Source organism: Carlito syrichta, unplaced genomic scaffold (assembly GCF_000164805.1).
Source record: "Carlito syrichta isolate Samal-C Ts95f unplaced genomic scaffold, Tarsius_syrichta-2.0.1 Scaffold273786, whole genome shotgun sequence".
Taxonomy (NCBI): Eukaryota; Metazoa; Chordata; class Mammalia; order Primates; family Tarsiidae; genus Carlito; species Carlito syrichta.
The window spans coordinates 12,490-24,139 of NW_007217882.1; the positions used below are offsets into that span (position 1 = coordinate 12,490).

General features: G+C 41.4%; 2 protein-coding genes across 4 annotated transcripts in view; one reads left to right on the forward strand and one right to left on the reverse strand.

The window, feature by feature from the left end:
- Positions 1-3,792: 3,792 nt before the first annotated feature.
- On the reverse strand, positions 3,793-6,522 carry GON7 (GON7, KEOPS complex subunit homolog). Its single transcript, XM_008052371.2, has 3 exons — positions 6,300-6,522; positions 4,691-4,834; positions 3,793-4,500 (listed from the first exon to the last, which is right to left on the reverse strand). Exons 1-2 carry the CDS (start codon positions 6,505-6,507, stop codon positions 4,749-4,751), a joined length of 294 nt encoding a protein of 97 aa, XP_008050562.1. The 5' UTR covers positions 6,508-6,522; the 3' UTR covers positions 3,793-4,500; positions 4,691-4,748.
- A 3-nt stretch (positions 6,523-6,525) lies between these two features.
- Positions 6,526-11,650, forward strand: part of UBR7 (ubiquitin protein ligase E3 component n-recognin 7 (putative)) — a 22,149-nt gene continuing 17,024 nt past the window's right edge. Inside the window, exons 1-3 of one of the 3 annotated variants that reach the window (XM_008052373.2) lie at positions 6,526-6,900; positions 9,582-9,715; positions 10,523-10,583. In XM_008052373.2, coding sequence (XP_008050564.1) covers positions 6,751-6,900; positions 9,582-9,715; positions 10,523-10,583 — 345 coding nt within the window. In that variant the 5' untranslated portion in view covers positions 6,526-6,750. The remainder of the gene's footprint in view (positions 6,901-9,581; positions 9,716-10,522; positions 10,584-11,650) is intronic. The other 2 variants (XM_008052372.1, XM_021709690.1) reach the window with 2 other exon arrangements.

Here is an 11,650-nt window from a genome sequence, read left to right on the forward strand (position 1 = left end):
GTCTCTACAATCAATAAAAAAATCAGCTGGGCATCGTGGTGTATACCTACTTCCACCTACTTGAAAGGCTGAGGCGGAATGATCGTCTGAGTCCAGCAGGTCAAGGCTGCGTGGCTATGAGCGTGCTACTGCACTCCAGCCTGGGCGACACAGTGAGACTCCTACTCAACAATAACAAAAAACTAAATTAAAAATCGAAAATTTCACAATAAAAATTTCTGTATTTGTGTAGAAAAATAGTTTTTTTTTTTAATGCAGAGAACACAAGGGTATAAAATGAAAAATTTCCCTCATACTCCCAATTCCTGCTTGCTTCTTCTTCCCAGAGGCAGTTGGACTATCCTTTCCGAGCTATTATATGCATATCTAGCCCATATTCTTCCATTCTACACAGTTCTGTATCTTGCTTTTTTTTTTTTGAGTCAGTCTCACTGTCACCCAGGCTGGAGTGCAGTGGCACAATCATAGCCACCATGGCCTTGACCAGCTTGACTTTCAAAAAGCTTAAACCAATATACTTTCTCACGATCAGTGTATTATAGACCTCTTATCCTATCTAGCTCAGTATTGCTTCAAAATATGGATTTTTCAATCTGTAAAGTGTTATCACATTTGGTTTTACTTTCTTTGAAGTGCATACTTTTTCATTGAAAAACTACGTGCATTTATTATCCTGTGATCTTGCTGTTACTTTCCTTTGCCTATTTCTGTTGTATTATCTTGACTGGTACATACAAGATTACATGGAGGAATTAGTTCTTAGTAATTTGTGCTGGAAACACTAAATACCTTTTCCCTTTTTGTATTTTGACTTTAGCTACAGAGTGTTTAGAAATTGTCATTATTATATAATCACATTTACTAATCTTTTGTATTATGGTTTCTGGATTTTTACATTATAGTGTTAACTGATTTCCCCAGACATGTTTATCTGTACCGATCACCAGTATGAATATAGTTTTAAACTAAGTGTGCTGAACTACCACCCACAATAAATTCATACAGGAAATGCTTGTAAAGATTTTATCACAACATGGTGGTTGACAACTGAATGAGAACACTTAGGTTTTCAGGTGGTTTTATGTATGAATCTATTGCAATGTATATAACATATACATATTTTTTGAGTCGGAGTCTCACTCTGTCACCTAGGCTGGAGTGCAGTGGCATGCTCATAGCCAACGCAGCCTTGACCTGCTGGGCTTAGATGATCCTTCTGCCTCAGCCTTCCTAGTAGCTGGAACCATAAGTGTGTGCCACCACGTCCAGCTAATTTTTTGATTTATTGTAGAGATGAGGTCTCACCAAGTTGTCCAGGCTGGTGTTGAACCCCTGGACTCAGGCAATGCTTTTACCTCGGCCTCCCAAAGTACTGGGATTACAGGCATGAGCCACCGTTCCCAGCTAATATTTCTTAATATATAAGAAATAACATTCTATACTTATCCTGACTGAACAATTCCACTGAGAAACTGCTGTGTCTTTATTAGGTTAAATAGGAACTAGATAAAAGTACTATATAATAAACTGAGAACCATAAACATCTCCAACTAATCTTCTCATTATTTTCTTTAAAAGTACAGGCCTTCTCTGCAGTGGTCACGAGTACTGTGCTACTGTACTCCAGCCCAGATGACAAAGTGAGATTCCAACTTGAAAGGAAGGAAGGAAAAAAGGGAGAATGGGAGGGAGGGAAGAAAGAAAAGGAAAGAGAGAGAGAGAGAGAGAGAGAGAGAGAGAGAGAGAGACAGAGACAGAAAGAAAACAGGACTTCTCAACTAAAATTATTTTATGAGTTAGGGTTCCACTCACTGAAGCCTCCAACTCTTGGTGGCACACACCAACCCACCCAGCTCATTTAAAATTTTTTTTGTAGACCTGAGATTCAACTATGTTGCCCAGGATGGTCTTAAACTTCTGGGCTCAAGTGATCCTTCCACCTCCCAAAGTGCTGGGATTATAGGTGTGAGTTACTGTGCCCAGCCTCAATTAAAAAAATCATAATGTTCACCTGGAACAAATATTTAAATTGAAATCTAAAGGATGAGAAAGGGTAGACAGACATTGGAGGTCACTGGCCCAGGATATGAACTAGTCACTGAAGCATAAATTCTCTGAGTCTAGTTGGGTGTGGTGGCTCAGACCTGTAATCCCAGTACTTTGGGAGGCCCAGGCAGGAGGATCACTTAAGGCCAGGAGATCCAGCCCAGCCTGGGTAACATAGTGAGACCCTGATTCTAAAAATTAGCCAAGCATGGTGGTGCCTACCTGTAGTTTGTAGCTACTCTGGAAGCTGAGGCAGAGAGACTGCTCGAGCCCTCAAGATTCTTGAGCTATTGAGCTCAAAGATCACTTAAGCCCTCATTTATCTCTCTCTTTTGAGTCGGAGTCTCACTCTGTCGCCCAGGCTGGAATGCAGTGGTATGCTCACAGCCATCGCAGCCATGACCTGCTTGGTTTAGGCCATCCTTCTGCATCAGCCTTCCAATTTGCTGGAACTATAGGCGCATGCTACCCCACACCTGGCTAATTTTTTGCTTTATTGTAGAGTCGAGGATTTTGACAAGTTGCCCAGGCTAGTCTCGAACCCCTGGGCTCAGGCAATCCTCTTGCCTTAGCCTCCCAAAGTGCTGGGATTACAGGCGTGGGACATCATGCCCAGTTCTATCTTAAATTTTAAAAGATGTATCTAAGCCTAGTGTCAAGTTTATTTTTTAGGTAGGATTGTGGGGTTGATGTCCTTGTTTAAAAGTAAAGCTGGAATTGTTTCAAAGAAAACTTTGTTCTGCCTGCCTGTGACTAATGTATGTATAATTAGAAGCCAGATTATAAAACTTGGCATTTTTCTATATTGGCCCTTCAGACTGACCTTTTTTAATCAAACGTGTGGCTTACTTATGAAGAGGACAGTATTAGCATCAGTATTAAAGTTAAAAGGTCAAACCTATAACTCAGAACCTCAAAACAGTGGACCACAAACGTAAGTATTATCTTGAAATTTCTTCTTAACAAACACATTTATCAAAGAAGGAAACCTAAAATGTTTAGGAGCAAAGTTCAGGTATCAACTTAACAATAAGTACATACAGGTGGGTTTTTAAAAAAAAGTATTTTATAGAGAGAACAATAATCTTATAAATTAGTTGAATATTATAAACATCATCATAAACAAAAATAATTTCTGGTCATTTATAACTTTTTTTTTTTTTGAGTCTCACTGTTGCCCAGGCTGGAGTGCAGTGGCACACTCATAGTCAACGCAGCCTCAACCTGCTGGGCTCAGGCTATCTTTCTGCCTCAGCTTTCCAAGTAGCTGGAACTACAGGGGTGTGCTACCACACCTGGCCAATTTTTTTTTTTTTTTTTTGAGTCAGAGTCTCACTCTGTCGCCCAAGCTGGAGTGCAGTGGCACGCTCATCGCCAACGCGGCCTAGACCTGCTGGGATCAGGCGATTCTTCCGCCTCAGCCTTTCAAGTAACGAGAACTACAGGGACATGCTACCACGCCCGGCTAATTTTTGGATTTATTGTAGAGATGAGGTCTTGCTCGAACCTGTGGGCTCAGGCAATCCTCTCACCTCAGCCTCCCAAAGTACTGGGATTACAGACATAAGCCACTGCGCCCGGCTGTTATCTAACAGTCTTTTTTTTTTTGAGTTGGAGTGTCACTCTGTCGCCCAGACTGGAGTGCAGTGGCCGCTCCTGGTCACTGCAGCCTCGACCTGCTGGGCTCCGGTGATCCTTCCGTCTCAGCCTTCCGAGTAGCCAGAATTACAGGCCCACGCTACCACGCCCGGCTGATTTTTTTATTTTATTGTAGAGATGAGGTCTCGTCTAACAGTCTTTTTAAAAGCGAAATCAAAGTATGGCTACAGGAGGAGAGGAATTCTAAGTTACAGTGAATACATAGTATTTACTTATGGCTTTATATCTGTACTTGCATGCATACCACAACACAGCACAAAACATATCCCATCTGGCTCTCTTAATCTACATTCATTAACTGACATCATCTCAGAATATCTGTATATTGTTTGTGGATATGAATTCAAAGTTTCCTGGGTCTCTCTCAAGGATTCTCCTTTTTCTTCAGTATTTCTATTCCTTTAGTTTCCTTTTATTTATAAATAACATTTTTACATCTAACACCCAATTTTCACCACTTGCTTGTCAGCTCTTTGAAATGTTTTTGCCCATGAGCCTCTTTGAAACAGAAGTAAAAACTAAAAGATGCAGACATCACACATTCAGTGGTTATTTTAAAAATATAAAACAATAATAAAAATTCAGTTGCCAAATTAAGAGGATTTTATACATTATTAAATGTTCTATTTTATTTCTGTGGCCCAAAATTTATTTCTCACTCAAGAAAACAGATTCTATTTCTAAATATTTATCATCTTTGCTAGAAACAGAAAAACCAGTTTTCTCTTTGACAAAATTGTCCCAGGAGAACAAAACAAATGTTTTTCCAAATTAGAATACAAGTCTTCCTTAAATGTCATTGTGTAGCCGGATGTGGTAGTGCGCACCTGTAGTTCCAGCTACTTGGAAGGCTGAAGTGGAAGGATCACTGGAGCCCAGCAGGTCGAGGCTGCGGTGGCCGGGAGCGGCCACTGCACTCCAGTCTGGGAGACTGAGTGAGACTCCACAACAACAACAACAAAATAAATAAAATAAAATAAAAAATGTCATTGTGTGATAATTAGGAAGTGATAGCAGTCTTTTAAATTTCAAAAAGCCTATTATTAAGACGGTGGTTTTGGCCGTTTTGCAGATGGTCCATCTGAGTTAGTGCTGTTATTTTCATCTTCTGTATCATCTTCATCATCACCTTTTAAAATAAATATTTGTTGTATGACAATATGTTCAGTGGTTGAAAGAAATATATCTAGAATGATTATTTCACTTTAGAGATTAATGAAACCATGAACATTTTAGATTAAAATAACTTCGGGAATTTCTGTGTTTAAAATCTTTCTTTTCTATCATTTTTTGAGAGATATTAATTCATCTAGCATAAAATTAACTATTTTAAAGTGCAGTTTAGTGGTTCCTAGTGTATCCACTAGCTTGTGCAATCATCTCCACTAATTTCAGAACACATTCATCACTTCAAGAAACAAAAGTTATACCCATTAACAGTCACTATTCTTTCCTCTCAGCTCTGGGCAACTGCTATTCTTTTTTCCCCCCTTAATTTTTTTTTTAGAGACAGGGTTTTGCTATGTTGCCCAGGCTGGACTTGAACTCCTGGTTTCAAGTGATCCTCCTGCCTCATCCTCTGCATCACTGCTCCTGGCTTACTAATCTACTCTATCTCTGTCTATTCTGGACAATCATATAAACGAAACCATACAGTATGTATGCCCCTTTGTGTCTGGCTTCTTTCACTTAGCATAATGTTTGCAGGGTTCATTCATGTTGTAATACACCTCAATACTTCATTTATTTTTATTGTTAATACTATTCCATTATATGGGTATACCACATTTTGTTTATGTACACATCAGCTAATGGAGTGCAGTAGCATGATCACAATTCACTGCAGCCTCAAACTCAAGCAATCCTCCCACCTCAGCCTCCTAAGTAGCTTGGGAATACAGGTGTGCCACCATGCCCTGCTAATTGTTGTTTCCACTTTTTAGCTACTATAAATAATGCTGCTGAAAACACTCTTAGATAAGTTCTTGTGTGAATGTAAGTTCTTTTGAGAGGACTAGCAGTGGAACTGCTAGGTCATATGGTAAATTTATGCTAACTTTTTGAGGATCTACCAAACTGTTTTTTTCCAAGTAAGTACACCATTTTACATTTCCACCTACAATGATAAGGTCTCCAATTTCTTCATCTTCTAGCCAGCGTTTGTTATTGTTCTTACTGATTACAGTGAACATCTACAGTATTAAGATGTAATTCCCAAGATGGAAAGGAAAGTACAGTTGAAGCTTCTCTACAGAATAGTAAATCCTGCCTCCAACATCTAGCCCTTGACTTTTTCAGCTCAAAGAAGTCAAAATGTATTTACCTATTTTTGAATTCAAGAAAATTTTTCAAAAATGAAGGCGGTTAAACTTCACCTTCAAAACTGGGATGTGGTAAAGGAATTCCTGGGAGTTAACGCCTGAGCAGAAGCACCCAGATAACCACGGCGAGGAGCGCCAATAACTTTTAGATGCAATCTTTCTTTCCCCGAGGCTCCCTTTCTCCAAGTCTGCCACTCTACAAGGGTTCCCCAAGCCGATCTTCCCTGGGCGTCCGCCCCGCCCTCCTGTAGCTCCAGCAGTCTCAGAGCTCACCGTCCAAGGCCTCGTCTGGAGACGTCGCCACCTGGTGCTGCGCTTCCCGCTGTATCAGGGGGCCGAATAACTCGGCTACCTGCTCCTTCATCTGGGCCACGCCGGACAACAAGCCCTGGAAACGGTCGGCGTCCTTTGGCGCCTCACATGACGCCCGCAGCTTCTGTTGCTGCCCCTCCTGCCCGACGTACTCTCCCAATAGCTCCATGGCGACCGTTAAGCTTCAAGAGCGCGCCACAGGAAAGCGCCACCCGGAAGCGGAAACCACCGCAGGCAAGAGAAGAGAGAGGAGTGACTTCCGCTTGTCGGAAGTCGCTCCTCCCCCTTGCTTAGCTTTTTTCCTTTGCGATTGGTTCCTGATGCTCCGGCCCCGCCTCCTCCGGCCACGCCCCTCGCGGCCCCTTTTCCCGCCTCCGCCGGGGACGAACCGCTGCCCGGCTGACAGTTGAGGATGGCGGGGGCTGAGGGTCCCGCTGGGCGGCAGTCGGAGCTGGAACCGGTGGTATCGTTGGTCGACGTACTCGAAGAGGACGAGGAGCTGGAGAATGAGGCGTGCGCTGTCCTGGGTGGCAGCGACTCCGAGAAGTGCTCCTACTCGCAGGTGGGCGCGCGGCCCGGGCCTCGTCTTCCCTGGCCCCAGCTGTATTTTCTCTTCGCGGGCGGGCTTTCCCTGTTCCCGCCTGTGGTGGTCCGGGACCGCCGTTCGTTTTAGGCTTTAAAAATTTTTAAAAAATTTTTTATTTTTTGAGTTGGAGTCTCACTCTGTCGTCCAGGTGGAGCGCAGTGGCATTCATTTTGTGGTATGAACTTACGGCCACCGCACCCTCGATCTACTGGGATCAGGTGACCCTTCCGCTTCAGACTTCCAAGCTGCTGGAACTACAGGCACGCGCCACCATGCCCGGCTAATTTTTGGATTTATTCTAGAGATGAGGTCTCGCTAAGTTGTCCAGGCTGGTCTCAGGCCATCCTCTCACCTCGGCCTCCCAAAATACTAGGATTATAGGCGTGAGCCACCGCGCCCGGCCAGCTTTTTAAAAATTTTATTTTAAAGATATGGGGTACAATTCAGGATTAGGTATACAAGTGGTCATCGTACAGGTGAAGTTTGGGCCTCCCTTTGGTTCCCACTTTGCCTGGTTTGAGATCAGGTACTCTTATTGATGCTATGTGTCCCCGCCCCCGCTTGCCCCGCGGGGAATATATTTTAGGCTTCTTCATCCCAAGCCCGCTGCCCTTGTATCCTCAGCCTCCTGGGCTTCCTTCTCTCTGTCCAGCAGGGGCCTCCTCCTTCACTTGAACTCCGCCCAGCCCCTCCAGGATTTGACCCTGGAGCAGCGGCTCTGACCTTCGCTTCGTCTCTTCCTGGTGCCCCTGCTGCTTTTCACGAAACCATCCCTACGATTTCTCAAATCCAGACATCTTTATCCTACTTTTCGCATCCTAATAGTATTTATTTATTAGGGGCCGAGTAGGGGAGTCCCAGAGGAGCTAACGAGCTTTGGATTTGAAAATCTCCCCGTACAGGGTGGGCTTCTTAGCAGCTGGTTCCTCTGCAATGTAGTTTGACAAGTGCTAGCCGGTACTTTTTTGCGGGAGGAGGGCACAACAAAGCAAGTGCTGTGTCTGTCTTTAGTCTGCCCTCTCTGCCCTGGAAATAGACCGGAAAAAACAGCAGGTGGATCTTGAAAAGGGGATGGGGAGAGGAGGATCTGTTTGGCTTTGGAAGAGTTGTGAACAAGGGTGTGAGGAGGTGTGATGTAGTGTTGACCCATCTATATTTCTAGGTACAAACATGGAAAAAGGTAGTTAGGGAAATTAACAAGGGATGAGAACTGGCAGGAGGAAGAAAGTTTACCCAGGCAGGGTTGGAGTGGAACACGGGGCGATGAGGAGAAAGACTTGCATTCATTTTGTGGTATGAACTGAGATCATAATACCATTTGTCATTGTAGTCCAAGTTGAGTTTACGCTTCAAGGTGGTTAGATTGTTGTATAACCCGATATCTAGACATAGTACTAAATGCTGGCTGGTATTTTAAAACCTTTTGTCACCACAAAAACTTTTCCCCTTCTTTCCTTTTAAAAAAAGTCTTGTCTATATGTAAGCTATTTTTGAAATATAGTTAAATTTATGAAATGGACTTACTTAAATTTTTCTTTTTATTATAGTAAAAAAAATATGGAAATTTGCACAAATTATGAATACAGCTGGAAAGTGTACATGTACCCACCACCCAGATCAAGAAATAGAACATTTCTGGCATCCGAGAAGCCTCCCTGTGTGTCTCTCTCCTTCCTAGAGAAGGATAACCATTATCAAGATTTCTGAAAGTTTTGCCTGTTTTTCCTTTAACTTTAAATTTTCAAACATTTTAAATCTATAGATGAGTTGAAAGAATAGGACTGGATGTGGTAGCTCATGCCTGTAATCCCAGTGCTTTGGGAGACTGGGCTAGGAGGATTGCTTGAGGCCAGGAGTTTGAGACCAGCCTGGGCAACACAGTAAGACCTCATCTGTACAAAAATTTTAAAAATTAGTGGGTATGGTGGTGCCTGTAATCCCAGCTACTTGGGAGACTGAGGTGGGAGGATTGCTGAGCCCAGGAGTTCGAGGCTGCAGTGAGCTATGATTGTGTCACTCCATCCTGGGCAACAGAGTGAGACCCCTATCTCACAAAAAAGAAAGAATATTATTGTGAACATCTGTATACCTCTCACATGTATTCACTTTTTAACATTTTTGTCACTTTTCTTTCTCTCAGCAATATAATACAATTTGCATTGTTAAAATTTTGAACTATTTAAAAATAAATTGCAGACTTTATGGCACTATACCTCTAATTATTTTAGCATGCATCTCTTCAGGATCAAAGGGATTCTTTGTATGTGTTGATTTCCTCTTTGGTGGATTTACAAACATTTTCCAAAATTGAAGTGTGATATTACTTACATAAACCTAGACACATTCTCCCACATTTTCATATGTTAAAATGATTAAACAGATCAACTTGTTCACAGCTGACAAATTTAAACTTCCTTTTACTTTAAGAAAAAATGTGCTTGTATGAAAACAAGCACTAGTGTAGACATTAAACATGAATGATGTTTTGATTGATACTCTTGTATAAACTTTTAAAATAGTTTAAAGTGTTTTTAAAGGAAGATCTTGACCACAGATAATCTGATTTTAATTATTGTTCAGGTCGTAGTGTGAGTGTTAGGTAACTATGTTGTCTCATTAATTTATTCTCTCTTTTCCATTTTGGGACTGTCTTTTAGGGCTCAGTAAAGAGACAAGCACTATATGCCTGTAGTACTTGCACCCCAGAGGGAGAAGAACCAGCAGGAATTTGCCTAGCTTGCAGTTATGAATGTCATGGAAGTCATAAACTATTTGAGCTATACACAAAAAGGTAAACACAGTCTGAGATTGCTGAATGCTTTCTAAATATTTAGACTTTCCCAAGTACACTTTTTTTTTAATCTTGTTTTTTCATTCTAGGTAGTTGTCTCTAGTGAAATTTAACATGATTATTTTATATAGTATAATTGGAGAGTTATTTTTCCGTAGGGCTTTTTAAAATATAATTATGAAGCCGGGCACGGTGGCTCATGTCTATAATCCCAGCACTTTGGGAGGCTGAGCCAATGGTTTGAGACTAGCCTGGGCAACTTGGTGAGACCTCATCTTTACAATAAACCAAGAAAAATTAGCTGGGGGTGGTCCTGGGAGCCTGTAATTGCAGCTACTTGGAAGACTGAGACGGAAGGATTGCCTGAACCCAGCAGGTGGAGGCTGCAGTGGCCGTAAGCAGCGTGCCACTGCACTCTAGCCTGGGTGACAAAGTAAGACTCCGACTCAAAAAAAAAAAAAAAAAAAAAAAAAATATATATATATATATATATATATATATATATATATATATATATATATAGATTTAATTATGGTACAAGCTCAAACTGCTCATCCTTATCTACCATTATTTTACTTATATGTTTGTGTGTGGTGTAGATGTTTGTCTTTATACTTAGTAACTTCCAGAATTGTAAAATCTTTTATTATGTGCTTGAAGAAATTCCAGATTGGATACATGAATGGCAACTAAAAGCTATCTTTTAGATCCTAGAAATAAGTTGTAATGGGAAAAGTCTATTATTTGAGTTTAAAGAGTACTCCATTACCATTAAAAGAAAAATAAAACTGTCTCTCTTTTCTTCAGAAATTTTCGTTGTGATTGTGGAAATAGCAAGTTTAAAAATTTGGAATGCAAATTATTTCCTGTAAGTAAGCACTATAAGTATAAATACATTTAAAGGAACTGAGGTTGTTATTTGCCAGAGTGGCTAAAAAAACCAAATAACCTGTATTTTCCAAAAAAGATCTTATGCTTATGTACTCATGGATATTTCATTTTTGACTTTGTGGAAAAAACTAAGTAACCTGCTAAGAGCCTACAATATAGATGGAAATTAACATGAAAGATTTTTTAGGGGGAAATGTTAGTGATTCAGGTTTAATTATGTTAGTTGTGCTCATACTCTGGAACTTTTAAAACAAAGAAACTTCAAAACTGAATGAATAAGTCAACATGGTGGCATGTACTTGTTGTCCCAGCTACATGGGAGGCCAAGAAGGGAAGATCACTTGAGCCTAGAAGTTCAAGGCCAGCCTGGGCAAGATAGCAATACCTAATCTCTAAAACAATACATTTTTTAAAACCTGATTAAAGGCTGGGCTCGTAGCTCAGCTTGTAAACCCAGCGCTTTGGGAGGCCAAGGTGAGTGGATTGCCTGAGCCCGTGGGTTCAAGACCCGCCTGGGCAACTTGGTGAGACCTTATCTCTACAATAAATCAAAAATTAGCCGGGCATGGTAGTACACCTGTAGTTCCAGTTACTTGGAAGGCTGAGGCGGAAGGATCGCCGGAGCCCAGCAGGTCGAGGCTGCGGTGGCTGGCAGTGTGCCACTGCACTCCAGTCTGGGCGACAGAGTGAGACTCCAACTCAAAAAAATAAAAATAAAAAAATAAATAAAAACCTGATTTAATAAAACTTAGTAGTAATGAATGTGGGCTAGATGCACACAGGGCTTTTTCACTCCTTTTGGTTAATAAAAACTGTTTATATAATAACTCTTAGTGAAATAACAGAAATGAAAGAAAAATTAAGCTGGGCTTGGTGGCTCAGCCTGTAATCCCGCGCTTTGGGAGGCTGAGGTGAGTGGATTGCCTGAGCCTGAGGGTTCAAGACGTGCCTGGGCAACTTGGCGAGACCTTATCTCTACAGTAAATCAAAAAATCAGCTGGGCATGGTAGCGCATGCCTGTAATTCTGGCTACTCGGAAGCTGA